At 33.7% G+C, this 21466-nt stretch overlaps 1 protein-coding gene across 1 annotated transcript; it reads right to left on the reverse strand.

Annotated features, from left to right (window-relative positions):
• Nucleotides 1-5762: 5762 nt before the first annotated feature.
• LOC145011870 (S-adenosyl-L-methionine-dependent methyltransferases superfamily protein) lies at nucleotides 5763-7521 on the reverse strand. The gene has a single exon (XM_078970618.1). It carries the CDS (start codon nucleotides 7313-7315, stop codon nucleotides 6050-6052), a length of 1266 nt encoding a protein of 421 aa, XP_078826744.1. The 5' UTR covers nucleotides 7316-7521; the 3' UTR covers nucleotides 5763-6049.
• Between the last annotated feature and the right edge of the window lie 13945 nt (nucleotides 7522-21466).

Consider the following 21466-nt stretch of genomic DNA (forward strand, 5'->3'; position numbering starts at 1 on the left):
AAGTAGGTGAAGTGGTTGGATTTTGCTTGAAAAAAAAATCTCGTAAAGTTGATATGTTAGGGTGGTGTATTATTCTTCGTTAACCTATGAAGGATATATTGTATGAGTGAGACATTGATGTAGATTTGGTTATGTGACACCTTCATGATGGGAATATGAAGTCCTCATATCATTTGTTTGTGATTTTTCCCATAGCATTCTAGATTTAGAACAAACGTGGTCGTTGGTGGAACATTTATATCCCTCTTAATTTTTTGGAGAATGAGTGATAATGTTGAGCAGATAAAAAAAATGTGCAACGAATCACAAAGGGTTTTGATGTCGTTATTCAAACGGTTATGTGGACAATTTGGACGTATCATAATGTTATGTTGTTTGCTACAACCAAGCCTTGATAAAAGCATTATTTGAAAAATAATTTCTCAATTGTATTTTTAGTTTTCTAGTAGATATCATAAGACATACCGGTATGCATACAACGAACGGGTCTATGGTACACATGGCAACGAACAATGGTCATGCACAACAACCCGACCGTTCGTGGTGGAGCAATTTTGATAAACTCCTAAAAAAATTAAATAGAAATATTTTGGACTTTATCCAAAATAACATAACATTTCTGTTAAGAAAAATATTTTGGACTTTATCAAAAACTTGACTTTTCTATATAAAGCACATTCATAGAAGCAAAACCTTCTTCATATTTGAATATCACTCCTTGGACACGAGCAATTACAATGAGCATTGACGGCTTCGAGCACATCAAGTCTATAATGCATCCTTTAATCCAAACATGGTTTACACTCCAACCGATAAGACATGTCTCTTCACCATGGATTAAAATTTGTATATAGATAACGGCACGTCTTCACATAGGACCGGTTCTCAAGCCTGCCCAACAAGGACACAACTCATGAGATCCAACTCTATAAAGAACACCTACCCTCTTTTAGCTTCCAATTTTCAACAATTTCGCACTGTTTTATTCAAAAAAATTATAGTATCTGTGACAACCCGAAACTTATCTTGTTTTCGTTATGCGATTCTGTTAATAAAAATTCAAATTTGTTAACTTTTCCATCAAATTCTTTGGTTTATTAAAATAATCTAGTTATATTTAATTAAATTATTTACGGATCGGAACCAAAAATCGCACAGAAACCCGAAAATCTCGAGAAAACAACATTTTCGGTCTAAAATGGGATTACAACCGTAAACACATCTATGGTCAGTGACGAGTGGACCCCATTCTCACCCCTATAAATACGATGTCTCCGACTTCATTAGGACGTTTCTGGCCACCGTCTCTCCTCCTCTCTCTATGAATCTCGACCGTAAACACCCAAAACGCATTCAACTCCGGAAAACATTGAGAAAATCACGTTTGGAGCCCTTTGTAACGTCTGGAAACACTCAGCTCGTCGAAATCAGCATCCAAACATCATTCTTCTTAAGTTTGCGGTCCAACCTTCAAAGACCGTAAACTCTGTTCTTGAGTTTACGACTGTAAACTCGCCAAGTCTTCAAAAACCGTAAACTCGCCAAGTCTTCAGAAACCGTAAACTCTTGTTTACGGCCGTAAACACCTTTTTTGTGGTACTTTTGGTTGAAAACCCATTTCTTTGATTCAAGCAAGTCTCAGTAACATTCCTCAACCAAATTCAAGTGTTTTCTGATACTTTATTTATCGAAATCACTAATTTACATACATATACGTATTTATTTGATAATAGGATTTCGTTAAGTGTCGCGTGCAACAACTCAGGAATCTTCTTTCCAGTTAACAACCTCACGCAACAATTGTGAGTTCATACCCCTACATTTTTCCTCATTTTTAAGGTTTTCAAGGGGGGTGGAAATACAAGCTAAACATAAATGTGTTCTTATAAGCTAAACATAATGTTTTCAGGAAAATACATAAAACTTATGCAAATCTCACACTTTATTTCCCTTTTGTACTATGTCGAGCATAAGGGACGTTTTCACTCAAATTGCATAGTTTTTACGAATACGTTGTTCGCTATGCTATTCATGCAAACTATAATCGGTATAGTTTGGGGTTTTTCCAAAAAACTTATCAAGCATAGAAACTTTCTCCACTAAACATATGCACTGGAACAGAAACCGTTTACAGTTTATATCACTGTTTTATCATGATTTTCATAACTGTAACTTATCACTATACACGGGATACATTCGGATTTTCACTACGGTAGAACGCTATTGTATTACATGTAAACCAGATTGTACGATACTCTGAGGCGCTACTTCACTACTGTACCCTTAGGTATATAGGGATAAATCCTACCACTGTATAACTAGAGTCTCCTGGAGGGAGATTGTGAGGTTTGTGAATAGATATATTCGGGACTGACAATCCCACATTTTGACTGCTAGCTACAGTTAGGCGGACACGCCTGAGATGTACAAATGTCATTTAACATCAACGTCTGAAGAACGTTGGAAAGGTCACTAGTCATATCAAGCACGGTTATACGACTCACATTATGTACAAATCACCGATAGTTTACCAACCTGGTTTTCTTCGGTAGTTTTATTTATACTAAATAGAACTAAACACACTATGCATACTGGCCGAGCCAGGGTTTTCAAAACCGGATCATTTTTGCTAAGGTTTTTCATATTAAATACTTATACTTCATGTTTAGCTTTAGCTAGCCACATGAGGTAGTATTTTCGCATATCACTACGGTTTTTCAGAAACGAACTTTCATGGTTGTATACGAAATCGATAACACTACGTTTTTTACTAAGGAAAATATCGGATTTTCTTGAAATTACACAATCATTTCGGCTCGCTCATCAATAAGTTTTCATTACAAATTACTGCTTATGAACTCACCAGCTTTATGCTGATATTTTTCAAACTGCTTGTATTCTCAGGAAATCAGTAGACAGGTACTCACTGGATTTTTCGAGGAACCGAAGCATTTAAAGTTTTTAAGTTTTTATTTTGCAAAACTAATGAATGTAATTCAAACCGAGTTTCAAACAGATGTAAACGTTTTCATTCGAATATTCACTGTAATGGTTGTGCTGCTATGATTGTTGTTATTTATTGGTTGTGATGCTATACATGACGTCCTCTGCCCCGGAATATTTTCGTCAATGGTTTCGGGGTGTGATAGTATCGTCTTAGCCACTTGTAGAGGTAGTAATGGTCAATCTTGATTGGATTCGGGTTTAATAATTTGGTTGAAAATTTCAACCCAGCCCAACCTGTTTATTTAAATGAGTTTATATTTCCAATCCAACTTAACATTTTAGATAAATAGATTATCATCGGGTTGACCTGTTTATGTAGTTCCCAACCCAACTTATTAAATAGGGTTTAGGTCATTTTTGGTCACTTAACTTTTGGTTTTGTGCTCATTTGGTCACTTAACTCTTTTTAAGTTTTAAAAGGTCATCAAACTTTTGTCTTTATGCTCATTTAGTCACTTAGCTTTTGGTTTGGTCACATTTAGTAACCTAACATTTAAAATTGTGCTAATTTCACTTACTTTTATTTTTTTTAAAAGTTTGGTGACTAAATGAGAAAAGTTTTAAAAGTTAGGTGACCAAATGAGTACAAATCTAAGTTAAGTGACTAAATGTGACCAAACCAAAAGTTAAGTGACTAAATGAGCACAAAGTCAAAAGTTTGATGACCTTTTAAAACTTAAAAATAATTAAGTGACCAAATAAGCACAAAACTAAAAGTTAAGTGACCAAAAATAACCTAAACCCTATTAAATAAATGGGTTAAACTTCAATTAACCCATTTAAAATCAATTAAATCAACAATATAATTAAATATTATATCACTTAAATTATAAAACGTAAATAAAACTTCATAATTGTGACAAAAGAACAATGTCAATCCATAAATACAAATAAATTGTTCAAATAACATTAAAAATATTTAGTTTCACCGTGATTTTGGAGAGTGATCAATATTATCGGCGCTAAAAAGGATAGAAATTCGGATTGAATTTTATTAAACATAGATAATAATAATGCAACATTATAATTTACAAATTAATACTTTGATTAATACATGATAATATTCAAATAATGTTAAATTAAATATATTTTAAAGTTAAATGAGTTGACAGGTTGATAACTTTTACCCAACCTAACTTGTTTAATTAAATGGGTTAGACAGATTGACCCATTTAAGTTAAATGGGTTGAAAATCTCAACCTAACCCGCTAATTTTGGGTTGGGTTCGGGTTGGGTTAGAGATGTCAACGGGACCAAACGGGAGCGGAAATAGCTGCCCACGCTCCCGCCCCCGAAATCAGTTGGTGCCCCCGCTCCCGGTCCCGCCCCCAGCTCCCCCGTTTACATAGTCCCCGGTTACCTCCATCGCTCCCGGTCCTGCCACGTTCCCCCGGTTTATAGGCTTAAAATTCTATTTTTTTGCTAAGCAACTCCTTTGGTTTAGGCTAAAAAGACTATTTTTAACAAATTTAAAAGCTTAAAACCTAATCTTTTAGAAACTAAAAATTAAAAATTCAACATTACGAATCCAACATTACAAAATGACAATTCTAACAGTCTTATAAATATAAAATACGACAAATCTAATATTACAAATATAAAATACTTACATGTCCAAAATTATATGATCAATTCACTACCTCTTCAATATCCATTAATTGGAAATGAGAAAGTAAAACCTAACCTAAACTTAAAATAAAAAAAAAATCTATTTTGTATATGTATTTTATATTAAATATATATTTTTTACATAAATGTACAACTGGGGCCCCCGCGGGAGTACGGGACGGAAATACCAACTCCCGACCCTGATCCCGAAAATAAGCGGGGTTTAATTTTGCCCCCGCCCCCGATTTTTTTTTTTTTAAATTTAGTCTCGTACGGGACCGGAGTCCCACGGAGGTTTTTGATATCCCTAGGTTGGATCGATTTTTGTTGGCTCTAACCACTTGGATGCAACTATTTAAAATTTTTGTTGGAGAAATATAATAGAGCTCTTCGCAAAGTTTGAGAAAAAAGAATAAAAAGACTTTCTTTTATAGCCTATTGACCTATTCTCTTTGAAATTAATACACCACAAAAGCCATCATTGAGAAAACAGAATAAAAAGTCTTTCTCGGAGAATCTGATTCTATATCAATGCACCAAACACATTGAAATGAATATTCATTTTGTTCGGGAAAAAGTAGCTTGTTGTGAAGTTCATATCATGCATACTCCATCCCACTATCAGCTCACCCGGTGAGTTCACCAAAGGACTCGCAAGACTTCTAAATCTTTTTCGAAACAATCTCAACATTCCTCCACCTTCCGCTTCGATAGATATTTTCATATAATTTTATGTATTTTACTTAACTAGTAAATTTAGATAGATATTTACTTACAATAGATAAATAAGGATACTCTTGTATAGGGACATGACAATCAACTGAAAAACCGAATCTTTGTCCTAATTGGAATCGCGTCCTAATTGGAATCGCATAGGGTAACCGGTTTGGTTTTTGGTACCTTGAATTTTTCATTTTCTATTTTGGTTTTTTCGGTTTTGGGTCCGGTTCTTAAACCGATCTTATCCCTACTCTTGTAGATATGTTGACATGTTGGGAATGAAATAATCATGGTGGTTTCTGTTTAAAACTCGCCCCTATATACATGCATTATATACATAATATAATGCCATATAAAAATTTCTAACATAACAAATTAGTATATAGCCATATTAAAACTTTTAAACATCCAATATAATTTCATCAATGGATCTTCAAGGCAGTAAATTTTTTGAACAACAAGAAAATATACATAAGTACAAGAATCTAACTTGGTATTAAACTATTAATTTGACTAATAAGTTCCACATTCTAGCATACAACTTCCTTCCTATCGGGTATACGAACAAGCATTCTTTCATTTCATCACTTATTTCGCATTCTAAAAGGAATTTAAATTTATGTAACCATAAAATTCAATCAAAATTTCGCAATATATAATAGATTAAAATCACCAAACCACCAAGAACACTAGTCGTACCAGTAAAAAAGAAGCTTCAAACTCTTACTGGCTTCTGAAGAACAGCAGATAAGTAAACCTCTGAATTCCCTGAACCATTGATCTTCTCTCCCACAACCCATTTCAGTTTCTTATACCCAAATCTTTCAATCAATCGGGTCAAATTCTTTCTCTTTTCATCATTAGAACAGAGAAAATTATCCAACCAAAACAACCCACCACCCCTAATGATCCGATCAATGTCAAACATCAAGAACTCGAGCTTTTCAGATCGTCCACCAATGTCTAAACCATTTCCGACATGAATCAAGTCAAAAACGTTTTCGTAAAATGGGAATCTGTGGTCTAAACTTAGATACAGAGGAAAAATTCCTCTTGCAGCTATGAATTCGTTGAAAGGGGCATCGATGTTGAGAGTTGCAGTGACGACTGTGACGTTTTTCTCCGCCATTCTAGCGGCAAAAGTACCAGATCCACCGCCGATATCAAATCCGATTCTAATTCCACCGCTTCCTAAAGCTAAAACATCGTCAATCAAGAAATCGTTTTTACCTCTTGATTTTACAAATCTTTGATTCTCATTTCCATTAGCGAGATCAAAACATCCAGCACAATCGCGATTTAGTTTCTTACTGTTTAAACAGATGAGATTCTTGCAACCTAAGCCACTCCAACTGTAAATCTTTTCGCTAACATTTCGCCAAAGTGAAAGTGGAAAAGGGTGAAGACCAACCTTGGGGATTGTTTTCGCGAAGCATCTTCTTCGAGGTAAAGGCTCGCATCCTTTCAAAATAAGCTTCTGAGAAAGACTCCAATCATCAGGGCAAGCTCCATTGGGTTTGTAATTCATGTATTGCGACAAAAAATCCATGGATTTGTAACACGAATGTCCCACAGATGCCACCATTTCTGTGATCCCAGTTCTTGAATCTTTACCTAATGGAAGCTGATTCCTTTGTAGAAACAATTTCAACTCGTTCGGCATATTGGGTGTTGAAAGATCAATGCTTTCGTATCCAAGAAGCTGTTTTTCCATCTGGGCAAGTTTCTTTTGGGAAGAATCGATCTCTCTGAGGATTAAGGAAACTTGTTCGGAGATTAAAGAGATGTTCTTGTGGGTATGATGGTGACTAAGGAAGTGAATCTGGTGATGGGGTTTTGGGGAGTATGTGAAGGCGTATAAGGCAAACAGATTTGTGGTTAAGACTGAAAATAACATGAGAATATGTACAGCCGACGAACAGACGGTGGCGCTCTTGAATCTTGCTGTTCCATCGCCGATTTTGAGCGATACAGAGCCCATTTTTTGGTCGGAGTTTCAAGATTCGGGAAGAGGGGAAGAAGAAGAAGATGCGGAGTTTGTGTAGATTTGTGAGAGTGAGTGAGGGAGCAGGTGAGGAGAAAAAGGTAAAGAAGACATTTAGCTGAATTAATTAAGGACAAGTAGAGAGGAGAGATCTTGTGAAATGTCGGTTGAATTTTTAATACTAGATGTCTTCACACTTCACTCTTCACTCGTTCTCTCTTGGATGCTTTTGTAAATAAGGGAATTTTTCGTTACTAATTGAAGTTAAATAAAAGGAAATTTGAGGAAAAATAAAGATGATAAGAAAGTTTAAAGCAATTTGAAGAAATTAATTTTTTTTTTTTGTGTGCGTGAATCATACATTTTGAAGCGGAGTATTCCATCTCAACGTATTTTATATAGTGTAACACGAATTTTCGATTTTGTTTACGTTTAGTCACAAAACTTTTTTTTTTTTTTTTTTATATAGTGGCATATTCCATCTCAGCGTATTTTATATATGAATGATAATGAGAACTTTCGATTTTGTTTACATTTAGTCACTAAATTTTTTTTCGTTATCTATTTGTCACTGAGCTATTAAAACTGTTCAAATTTTACCCTTATGACCGGTTGTTACAGGTCATAAGGGTAAAATGTGAACTGTTTACATAGTTCAGTGGCAAATAGATAATGAAAAAAAAAATTTGTGACTAGATGTGAACAAAATCGAAAGTTTGTTTCCCTCTAAAAAAAATTCAATGTTTAAATGTGAACAAACTTACTCTTCTATTCTGCTTTAGCAAATTATTTATTTTTATTAAATTCTAACAACATTTGTTGATAAAGAAATCTATGAAATTAAAAAAAAATCCCAAAAAATATATTAAAAAAACAAAAAACCAAAAAACCAAAACTAAAATAAAAAACCAATGTCTCTCTCTCTTTCTTTCTCTCTCTCTTTCTCTCTCTCTCTCTCTATATATATATATATATATATATATATATATATATATATATATATATATATATATATATATATATATATATATCATGTTACCATGCTACTTTACCACATGCAAGTGGATCTATAAAAGTCAAACTATGTACAAAGTCATACATGAATAACTTTATACTCAACATTCTCCCACTCGACGTTAGGAATAGATGATCCGCTTCAAATCTTCCAAACTCGAGCAACTTCACTAACCGAACCTCAAATGTGACACATATAGAGATGAACATCAAATCTTCAATTCTTCCATGACTTTTCAATCTGGGTTCTAGAATATGAGACCATACAAACCGAGCATCAAAAGGTAATTAGGAGCTTCTCATTCTCCAAAAAAATTACCCAAATTTGAGCATTTATGCACACTCCAAATATATTCAATAAGTCCAAACTCATCATGAACCGAAATCACTTCTGAATCTCCAATCGAATCATTTCAAAAACTTCAAATACTCGAGGTCACTTCGGTCTTCAAGTCTGCAAAATATGAAAAAATCAACTTTCGAATTTCCATATTTAAATCTCTCCCACTTTTAATAACCGAAAAATGATTATAAAACCAAAAAGGGAATGAGAAAACGCTTAATTCGGAATTTTTCTATCCAAAACTCTCCCTTAACATATTGCATAAACATTTTGCTTTAATCCGGAAAATCCAAAGAATATTCAGTTTTTAGCTTCGTTCACAAACATTGGTTTTTTTTTTCGGTTTAGGTTTTTCGTTTTTTTTAAATATATTTTTCTGGGTTTTTTTTTCATAAATTTCTTCATCAACAAATGTTGCTAGAATTTAACAAAAATAAATAATTTGCTAAAACATAATACAAGAGGAAGTTTGTTCACATTTAGTCATTGAATTTTGTTAGAGGGAAACAAACTTTCAATTTTATTCACATTTAGTCACTAAACTTTTTTATTATCCCTTCTCTTTGATGCTTTTGTAAATAAGGGATTTTTCGTTACTAATTGAAGTTAAATAAAAGGAAATTTGAGGAAAAATAAAGATGATAAGAAAGTTTAAAGCAATTCGAAGAAATTAATTTTTTTATGTGTGTGAAGGACCGTCTATTTAGGAATGATACATTTTGAAGTGGAGTATTCCATCTCAGCGTATTTTATATAGTGTTTCATACTGAATACTCGCTACATATAATATTTCAGTATATACGTCGAAATAAATATCTTCATATTTCCGACAAAGTTTACAAAAAGATAAATTACATCCAATTGTGATGAGTTTGGGTTTTTAGTAGTTAACTCTTCATTCTTTTACTTGTATTTGTTACATTTATTATTTTAACTAGAAAATTTTAGTTTGCAACAGAAAATGTTCGGAATGTAAATAAGAGTTCCAGAATGTCATATTAATTCATAAGAGGTGCCTTACCTAGGTAGTTACTTTTTTCTTGGTAACGATCCAAAATATTAGATAAGTACTTAGGTTAAGAATATTATGTCTCATCCAGATACACTTCAAATTCTTCTGTGTCTTTTTGAGAATGTAGCATGTGATTCCTAATGGAAGCATAATCGTTGAGAAATCATGTGTTCGGGGACTTTACAACCTATGAGTGCGTCAACGATAAAAAAGAAAAAGTTTTGAAGATGATCGAGACAATATAAATAAGAACAAGGATTTGTTTTGACTTTAATTATACAAATGAGAACTTTTGAATTTCAGAATTAATCCATGTCCGATTGAGCTTACAAAAGCCACATCATCCAGTGGTAACACACAAAAAAGTGTTACATGCTAAATGACATTTATGCAAAAAAAAAAAAAAGGCAAATCTTTTACACCATTACAAATTATTTTTTACTTATTATTATTGTTTTTTTTTGCTACATACTTACACACAAACTTAAAATACAATGTAAATATTTAATACTGCGATGAAAATGAAATGATTTTTTTTTGGTAAATAATGAAGTAGTAAATATTATTGATTGACAAAGTTAACACTTTCACTATAACCTGGGAACAAAATCAGACTATATTCGGCTTAACTCACCCTAGTTAATTTGTGGTAAATAGCAAAGTAGTGAAGTTTAGTGTTCATGGCATTGTCTAGCTCGATGTTGTGATGCTCATGGGAAACCATAAATGATTTATTTTCAAGAAAAGAAAAGGCGGCTCAAGGAGAATGATGGAGAATGTGTAGTTATTGTTGATATATGTATTTTATTTACTTCTTTTTATAGTTTATTTAAGTATATTTTATTTTATTTTTTGTTAATTATCATGCATATTTCTCCGTTTTGTTATTTTTATCTATATTAGGCACTTTTCTAGTCTTTTCTGTTTTATTGTAGATTTTTAGAAGATTTGCGCGAAGCGGTGAAGAATCGAAGGACAAACAGTGACATTTACTGGATTGCCAGAAATGAAGTGGTCATCAAGATTTGTAAATTTGGTTTGTTGGAGCAAGTTGGGATAAGAGGAAAAGATGGTGAAACAAGATGACGGAAATTTGTCTAGTTTATGGGATTGGAAATTAATGAAGATTTAAACAACATGGGCTATAGAGTGGATGCAGAAGGAATTTGGGCTTAATATTAATCTAGAAGCTGTTTTGGGCCACAAATCCAGTCCTTGAAGATGATAGAGAGTTGGACGCAAAAGACAAGTAAGATACTGCATGAAAGGGATTTGTGCATGCAAATCAAATATGGCAGCTACTCTGTAACGCCCAGATCGCATGTGAACTCCTTTAAAACTAGATTGTATTTATTTTTTCATGAGTGACCACTACGTTGGGCATAATTAAGGGTACGTGGGGCGTACCTCATCGAGACGTGGACACATGGTTTCTCTCTAGCACGCTAGGCGTACCTAGAGTACGCTTGGGGTACTCATGGCAGTTGGAAACCCTAAATTTTGGGTTTGGAGCCTATATAAACACCTTATGTTCCCTTGTGACCTCTTCATGCTCAACCTCCTTTCACCCCAAAGCTATTATTCGAAACCCTAGCCCCCATTAGTGGAAGTTTGTGACCTTTGATTGTTTTTGTGGGTTTTTGGTTCTCTTAGAAGAAGAAGAAGAAGTCCACCATTGAAGCTTGGAGAAGCTCAAGCTCCTAGATCCAAACATTTCATCATCCTTGCAAGCTTCTGAAAGTATAAAGCTTGTACCTTTATTTTCCTTTTCCTATATCTAGAGTTGGTCCATGGTATGTTATGCTTTTGGTCCCTAGATTTGGACTTTGGAGGAATGGATTACTCTAAACGTCATGAGTGTCATTTCTAGTCATTTTTTAGTTGATGAAGTCATAAAAATGGGAGGTTGGACACTCCCATTTATCTATGAATTAATTTCAGACATTAGAGTGTACTTATGACTTAGGGTTTGGATTTGTGCCTTATTTAGCCATGAAAAGGCATTAAGTTGTTGACTTTATCAGTTAACACATCCCTTAGGTTGAGATCTCTGAGTTGGATGAAAGGTCTTAAAGCATTAAGGTCTTAATATTGAGTTTTGGTGATCTGACGACTATGTTGGGCGCACCCTCCTGGTACGCACGGTGTAATGGGCTGAGGCCCTGTTCCCTTTCGGAAGAGATCCAGTACGTTGGGCGTACACATCGCGTATGCACAATGTACTCACCTGAAGCCCATTGGGGCCATTTTGGGATTTGGGCTAGTTTGGGCCTTGGGTCATAGTTTGTTAGGCCTAGAGTAAGAAGGGTAAAAGGGTCTTTTCCCCTTTGAGAGATAGTTTATGATTTGGGATTTTATTTTTGGGTTTAAGGTTGGTTTGAATGTGTTCATTGTGACGAGCCCCCGTAGCAACAACTTGTGTGTGACTGTTGACTGAGGTGAGTCTTCTCATAGTGTTTGGTGGGTTAAAGGTGCTAATTTTGGCCCATTGATTTTTTGCTTATATGATGTTAGTTGTTTGTGTGACTCTTGCATGTATTGTATGTGTTTGTATGTATAACGGTCAGGGCTCGATGTCGGGCAGGGCCTGATGGATGTCGAGGGAGGCCCATTGCATGTATGGTATGTAGTATTTTGGGGATGCTCACAAAGATTTGTGCTTACATTTTAACTTCATGTTTCAAGTACTTCCGGTTCGAAGGGGAAGGTCTCGATTTGTTCGCAGCGCTTCCACCCGTGTTCAAACCTTTTATTTAGGATTTTGGGATTGTACTCTGATAAATATTTTCACATTGACATACTTATGGATTGTTTGATTTGAATGCTTGATGGTTTTTGGCTGACCTAAAAATAAAATTTTTACTTATGATTTTTGGGATGTTACATAATTTTTGCACAACGAATGCAGAATTTGTGCAGAGAGTTGTGCAGCACGTATAAGTTCTTACGGGGTAATTTCATCAAATCACATTAGGCTGCTATATGGGGAAGTTTGGTGTGGTTCTTTTAACATTTTTTGGAGTTCATATTTGAGAGCTTTTCTCCTGGAGATTTTAGAGCTTGAGGAACTTGAAAACACAATTATCCATCTCTTTTTTTTCGTTTGGAATTAATATTAGGTATTTCCTAACTCTTTTTCTTTTGCTTAAACTTAGCCATGTTAGGCTAAGTAATACTTGGTTGATCTTGGTTAACCCATGGATGGCTAGTTATTTTGAAGATTGTTATGAACTTATGATTAAAGTTTATAGTAGTATTTCGTACTTAAACATCTTTTTATGTTTATTTGTCTTTAACCATAAGTTTAGATGAATGAATGCTTAATTAGTTGGCTAATTTCTTGATTAAGTAACAGATCTTCAAATTAAAAAGAAACAAATGATTTATATTGTTTTCATTTCACTTAAATCATGAAAGTATTTCCTACATAATGGTAATGAAAGCATATTGATTTTCTTTTGGATTTGGTGGTTCTTAAATCTTAATGTTAGCCGATTTTCATAAATTATATGCTTTATTGATTTATAATTTTAACTAAGAAAATATGCTATGAGCTTCAATAGTCATTGTACCATTTAAGAAAAGCCTAAATTACTTAAGCTTATAAGTTACTATAGCCAAGTTAAATTAAATCAAAAAGTATTGCACCATAACATATAATGATAAGTTAACTAGATATTCATGTTGTGAAAGTTAATTTCAACCATCTCTCTCAATGATTTGAACCAAACTCTTTTCTTGTCTAATTGCAATTTTCTAGTTTTACTATAACTCAGTTTCTTTAAAACAACCAAAAGATTCAATCCCCCGTTTTTATGTTTATTTTCATTTTAAGAGTATTCTTGCAAATAGATTTCTATAGAATCACAAACTAAACCACTCCCCGTGGATTCAATCCCCTTGCCATTATACAATATCTAGTGTGTAATTTTTAGGCTTGTTTATTTGTTGTCCTCGATAACCACAATTGTCATTTGGCTAGATAAAACATTGTGCTAGTTTTAATATGTTATGACGATTTGATTGGTGTATTTTCCTACTATTATTTGTACAATGTAACGGTTCCTAGTGTCCTGCTAGCTCTTTTTTTTAATTATTTACTCCTTACAAAAAAAGTTAATTTTTGAAACTATTTAATTATTTGTTATGTTTATAGAAAAAATGATATATATATATATATATATATATATATATATATATATATATATATATATATATATATATATATATTCATTGGGGGCCAAACCATGGCCTTGCATACAATTTACAGGGGCCACTGCTTGGTCTTGCATACATATGCCAGGGGCCACCACCTAGTCTTCCATGCAGTATCACAAAGACTATTGGAATCCTACATAGTATAGTGAGAATACTCACCTCAACCCTTAAGACAAGATAAACCACCCACTCGAGCCAACGATATCAAGTCTCCTCTTGCTAAACATAACCATAATAAAACCCTAATTAATAATTAAGAAAATGACTAACTTACGAAAGGTCTAGGCTCACAATTAAACCTCTTTTGGGACAAAGACCATTTTGCCCTTCCAATACTAACTCCCAACATGGTTGACCAAAAGTCAAATCGATCAAAAAGTTAATAGTCAACTCTCTGTTGACTTACGCTCAATGTAGCTAATCTACGCCCAATGTAGAGCTATGCCATCTGTATAGAGGCTACGCCCCGCGTAGAGCCCTTGATCGCAAAAAACTTCTATTAAAATCTTAATGCAGCAAGCCAAACTCGCAAACTCCCAGATCTGAACTAAATAAATATCTTAATGGATAAAGTCTCTGACTTTATCCATTTTCATGGCTAAGAAGAGCACAACACCAAACTTTAAGTCCATATTATCACCTTTCACCCAAGAACCCATGCATATATGGATAAGAGTGCCCAAGCTCTCATTTTTATGACTTTATAACCTCAAAACAATAAAAAGGGGTACTTAAATGGTCTGGACTAACCCATCTTATAAGGACCAAGATTATGGGGACAAAAGCATGAAACTCATAACCATACTAGATCTAACATGTGTTTGATTAGGTGTTTAAAGCCATACCTAAAATTGGTATATACTTGAATTGATAGTAGCATAGTACTTTTGGGTTGCCCTCAAACCTAGCAATTGGACAGGATGATATTAGACATATGGATTAATTGATTATGCGAATAATAAATTAAATAAATGGTTTACTAATGTGTTATGAAAATAATATATTAATTAGAAACCATATTATTTAGTTACTAATTAATCAAATATTATTTGGAATTAATTTTGGGATTAATTATTAATAAAAAATACATGGAGTGTTTTGTTATTTATTAATAGTTGAAAAAGGAAGGCTCTAGAACCCCTTAGAAGAGGTGGATGAAAATCTCTACGGAATCCCTAGGAGATTTCGTCCAAGGTCCTTTTGACAATGGGTTTTGGGTTGCTTGGTCACAAAGCAAAGGTTCTAGGGCATATCCCTTCAACCCTTGCTTTGACACCAAGTTTCCTCAACTATATAAGGAGCCCTTAGCCCCTTAATTTCATTTATGCCTTTCTTCTAAGAGCCTTGGATGAAATCTTGGATCTCTTCTCCTCTCCCTATAGTTTTCCTCTTGCTAGTTTGGGTGTGATTCCATTAGAGGCACAAACACTTGTGGTGCTTGCTCCCAAGAGATCAACAAAGGATAATTCTAGTTGTTTGCTATAACAACTAAAAGGTATGTAACCCTAAACCTTTTCTTTAGTACTATAGGAAAATTACCTAGGGTTATTAGGATTTCTTTTTGATGTTCTTAGTTATGAGTTCAATAGAGAAAACATAGATCGTTATTTAGGTTGCATGCACACTAAAGAGTTAAAATTTGTTTGTTTTGTATAAAACCCATCAACATGTACAACATCAAGATGAAAGCTTTATACATTCCATAGATAAATATTGGTTTGCAAATCCCAGATCTACACACCTTGAAGCTTCCCACTTGATTGAACCAACACTATCTTCCTTAAAAGAGCACACAAAACTCTCTAAAAGATTCAAAACTCACAATTGGTGGCTAGGGGTTCCAAGGAACGATATGAGGTGATGGCGGTTGGTAATTAGAAAGATTCCAATAAGTTAGAGACCTTAAATAGGGGTCAAAACCTTAGGGTTAGGGTTTTGTTAGCAGCAACTACGACATGTGTAGCATAACCTACACCATGCATAGGTCATTAAACTCACCTACGCCCAACGTAGCTTTCATACACCCAACGTAGGGCAAAATTCACAAATTCCAACTCAACTTCAAATAGTCATAACTTCTTCATTTCAACTTTGTTTCCGGTGTTCTTTATATTCACGAAAAGGTATTGACGAGCCCCACAATCCTATATAGTTATTTATGGCTTAACACATGTCGAACTAAAACCATAATCCATGTAGGAAGCCAAACCTACAATTTCCCGTTTTTACCCTTTGGTTCCAACACACAAATCATGGGCTTAAGTCTCATGATCAATATTTTAAACATTCAATAAAGTCTAAACTTTGTTTTCTCAAAGACCAAAGCCTTTACATGATCAAATTACGGTCCGCAATCTTGAATTAAGAAACTCCCCGTAATAGGGTGTTACAAACATTGTTAAAAAATTTACCCCTAATAGCAACTTACTTACAATATTTACTAGAATATCATAATTATCCATCTTCTTTACACAAAATTGTAACATTGTTACACATTTACCCATAATGGCAACGTACTCACCATTTTATTTGTACAAATTTGTAACATTGTTACAATTTTTACCTATAATAGTAATCTATAACTAACAAAGTACATTCTCTATATTGGTAGTAAAATGTAAGTATGTTTCTATTATAGGTACATCTTGCTAGTATTGGTAAAAAATATAATTACGTTGTTATCATGGGTAAAATTAACGTAAGTTCATTTTTATTATGGGTGGAAAATAAAGTACATTGCCTATATCGTTAAAAGGTAAAGTGTGTTGCATTTATGAGGAACTTAATGTTTAAATAATAATAAAAATTACCAACTTACTCCACCACATCAGCAAAAAGGACTGCACGTAAAAGGTCTGATCTAGAAGGTAATGTCCTATGTAGGGGTGAGAATTTGGACCGGTGGACCGGATCGGACCGGTGAACCGAACCGGACTGGACCGTTTTTTTGGACCCCCGGGCTGGTTCTCGGTTCTCATATTTCTCTCTGGTACGGTCCGGTTTTTTTCCCGGTTCAGTTCGGTTTTTACCGGGTTTAGAACCGGTTGGACATGATTAAGATTTTTGTGACGTTTTTTAAACACTCATAACTCATTCGTTTTATGTCGGATTGATATGCGGTTTTTTCCAACATTTAGTTTACAGTTTGTAGATGAATTTAGACTATAATTTTGTTTATTTTGGTATTATATTCGCCGCGTTACAATCCTTCAAAGTAGAGCTATCAAAGCTAAAAAAATTAGCTTTTCAGCAAGGTTTTGTAATCTGTGATGTTTTTTAAACACCCATAACTCATTCGTTTTAAGTCGGATTAACCAGAGATCTTTTCCAACATTTAGTTTACAGTTTGTAGATGAGTTTAGACTATAATTTTGTTTATTTTGGTATCATATTCACTGAGTTACAATCCTTCAAAGTAGAGCTATCAAAGCTGAAAAAATTCAGCTTTTCAGCAAGATTTTGTAATCTGTGACGTTTTTTAAACACCCATAACTCATTCGTTTTAAGTCGGATTGACCTCCGGTTTTTTCCAACATTTAGTTTACAGTTTGTAGATGAATTTAGACTATAATTTTGTTTATTTTGGTATTTTATTCACCGAGTTACAATCCTTCAAAGTAGAGCTATCAAAGCTGAAATATTTCAGCTTTTTAGTATTATTTTATACTATAATTCCGAGTCCGCGTTTAACACATGTGGTAGAGTTGTAAGTGAGTATCATACTAGTTTATCGACATTGATAGTTGAAGTTTTTTTATGCACCCAAGATTGGGTGATAAAGTCTACAAATCCGATAGTTGACAACGATGATGACATCTTGAACGATGATGATATAGCTTTGGGTAAAAAAATTATAATCTTTATTCTTTTTTTATATAATTATTACTTTTTATTAAATACTAACAATATTTTCATTTGTGTTTATATAGAGAAAAAAATATTGATGATAATGATATGGAGAAGAGGCCAGTGGAAGATTAGATTATTATTGTATGAATTTTGTTAGTTTGATTGATTTTAAAGTTTGAACTATGATTTTTGTTGTTACGGTAATACTTTTATATGTTTGTCTTAAAATTGTTTAACTTTTGTTGGTGAACTTGATTGATATGTTAGTTGTTTTTATTTGGAAAATTAATTTTTGCAAATTGCAAGTTATAATATTATACATCAATGTAGATTAGTTAGGCATGAAACGGAAACATATTAATTTTGCAAGTTATAATATTATACATCAATTTAGATTACATATGCTCTATGCAATTACAGTTGTACCGGTCCAAACGGGTCCAAAAACCGGAAAACCCGGACCTGGACACGGACACGGACACGGACACGACTCATCCGGTCCAGTCCATGGTCCACAAAATTCTCCATAACCGGTCCGGTCCAAGAGTCGGTCCGGTCCGGGCCGGTCCAAATGCTCACCCTTAGTCCTATGAAATTCAGAAAAAGATAAAGGTGTATGAAGAAACCAACCAACTTTCCTATTTTTGTTGTGATCTTTGATACATTTGGGTAGAAACATAAGATCGAAACCATGGCACCAAACCACGTCACCTTCTCCGTAATGCTTATTTACCACATCAACATACGTTTTATATGTATTTTTGTTAGCAGAAATTGGGATCGGAAGCTACTGGTTGTGACCGAACAGTCTTCTTGTGGAAGTTCGAGGTAATGGAAAAGTGGCCATAACATGTTGTTGCAGTAGTCGTTGTAATATTTATGAACAATTTCTTCATCTAGAAACATGGGTATGCACCTCAGCATCAAATGTGTTATTATCTTCATCATCAATGATAACTTTTTATACAACTTCTTTTCATCGTCTCTCAATTTACAAAAACATTCAAATAAGAAAAACATTACATTCTATGTCATTTTTACAATTAAAACATAAGTTTTAGACGTTTTTTCATATTAACCATTTTGACATGTTATATCATCCACATGTAATTTTGTTGGATCATATTTCACCTGTAATTAGGTGATTTAACCAATTATAGATTATTTTTTTCAACTATTGGTGAAAGTTCGTAATATTTTTTTTTCAAATTAATCATTTTGAGTTGTTATATCAAGTTTCGTTGCCAGTTTTGTTATATCAGTTTTTATCAATAGTTTTCCAAATCAGCCATATTTACATGTTATATCATGTTAAAACAGTCGATTTGGGAAAGTGTAAATTTTCATAGTTTGAGTTCTTTAGTTTCATCAACACAAGAAAACATAACAACTTCCTCTTGTTCATTGGCTTTTGATCCACCATAACCACTTGGCTTTCAGTTTCCAAGTTGACAAGGAGCACTTTCGCGTATTAAGAAATAATTCAACGAGAAAGGAAGTGAGAACATGTAAAGAGATAATTAAATGTGTAGAATTTCCTATACTTACATTAGAAAAAGGTTACATTGAATTTTGAAAGTAGTCATACTAACACAACCACATAAAAAATTGCTATTTGTGAGCTTAATTTTACCATCGGTTGTTTGTTTCCATGTTTGATGTGTAAAGCAACCTATAATTAGACTTACTAAAGTAGAGTTGAAGAAGCCAACCGTAACATCCCAAAAATAGTGATAAAAATTTTCATTTTTAAAAATCATCAAAACCATATGTCATATGTCTCAAAACCATCATAATAAAAATGTATCAAAACTGAAGATCTAGCAACCTAACAACATAAAGGTTGAGTCTTAGACACTTACAGAGGTCCCAAAGTGTGCTATAATAAAAAAAAAATGGAAACTTGCTTGCTGGAGCTTGGCTCACTTATTCTTCCTTTTTTCCTGCTATATCTTTTAAAAGCGCACCAAAATAAGCTTCAACAATGGAGGAATCATCAGCTAGACACGTACACAACTGAGAGACATGGAATGTGTTGTGGATCTGGTTAAGCTCAAAAAGTAGTTCCAACCGGTACGCAACCTTGCCCACCCGGGCGATAATCTGGAAGGACTAATATACCGGGGGCCCAGCTTGCTCCTTTTCTATAATCGTATGAAATCTTTTGAAGGTGACACCTTAAGAAGTACATAATCCCCCACCTGAAACTTGAAGTTTGATCGTCCCTAGTTAGCATAACTCTTCCGGCGTTTTTGCGCGGTCTGTTGTCGACCTCGCACCTGCTAAATCAATTTGGTGGTCTTAAGTACTACCTCAGTGCTCCCCATAACTTGATGTCCAACCTCGCCCCAACAAACCGTGATTTGCCATTTCTGCCTATAAAGCATCTCGAAGGGAGGTTGATCGATAATGGTGTAATAGTTGTTATTATGGGAGAACTTGGCTAACGGAAGAGACATATCCCAACTCCCGCTAAAATCCAACACACAAGCTCTGAGCATATCCTCCAGTGTCGGGATAGTCTTCTAACTTTGTCCATCGTTATAGGGGAGGTATATGATAAGTTTTATAGGTCATAAATCTATGGATGAGGTGGAAAATTACTTAACGCTTAAGCTCACATGTAACATATTTGGATCTATGTTTTCTCTATTTATAGCAATAAACTATGAACACCATGAACCCTAAAGGAACTCTATAATATCGAAATAAATATAGAGTTAGGGTTTACATACCTTTTGATTATTATAGTAAATAACTAAACAAAATTCCCTCTTGAAAACTTTAGAAAGCAAGCACCAAAAGTTTAGTATCTCTAATGGTTGTACCCAAATCCCTAGAAACTCAAGAATAAAAAGGAGAGACAGGGGAGAATAGGAAATTTGTTCCTATGCTTCTTAGGAAGGTCATTAATGAAAAAAATGAGCCAAGGGGTCCTATTTATAGTTTATCTAACTTGCAGGCAAAACAAGATTTGAACTAATTAAATAATAGATTTAATACCAATTGAAATCTTTTCCTTAACTTCATATAGGAGACTTCCAGTAACCCCAGTAGAGCCTGCAAAATCGTCCACCCATGGATGGTTCTAGAATTGCCTTCATTTGTTTAACTATTGAACAATTAAAATTCTTCCCTTGCACCTTTAATTAATTCCAATTAATCCCAAATTAATTTCTGATTAATAATTAATCAATTTTCATTGATTTCTTATGAATTTATAAACCATATAAATTAACAAATCAATTATTTAACTATTGATCTCGTGTTTGTTTATTAATCACATAACAAATTAATAGATCAATTATCTATTTCGAATTAATATATTATTCACATAATATATTAACAAATTATTTCTCTCTCTCTTAAAATCATTTGTAGTTATTTCTGGTTATAAGGGCAACCCAAAAAGGATTTTGCCTCTATTTCAAGTTTATACCAATTTAGCTATGAGCTTAGACACCTTAATCTAACAGTCTCCCACTTGGATAATTTTATAACTACAATTACAAGTACAACCAAACAACAAAGAGTTCTTTCCAAAGACACTATCGAACTCCGATTTAATCAGAATTTAGACCTAAAATAAGTGATCAAATATTCCTTCGTTATACAAGATATCGTATAGACATGAGACATGGATTAGAATTAATCTCATAGTCCAAGATTATGTTTCTTGATTTTCTTATTTATGACGAATAAATTTAGACTA

The sequence above is a fragment of the Lactuca saligna genome, chromosome 8 (assembly GCF_052625555.1).
Source record: "Lactuca saligna cultivar CGN05327 chromosome 8, ASM5262555v1, whole genome shotgun sequence".
NCBI lineage: Eukaryota > Viridiplantae > Streptophyta > Magnoliopsida > Asterales > Asteraceae > Lactuca > Lactuca saligna.

Bases quoted from the DNA above. Each gene is read 5' to 3' on its own strand.
- LOC145011870 (XM_078970618.1), bottom strand. From the start codon at position 7,315: ATGGGCTCTGTATCGCTCAAAATCGGCGATGGAACAGCAAGATTCAAG.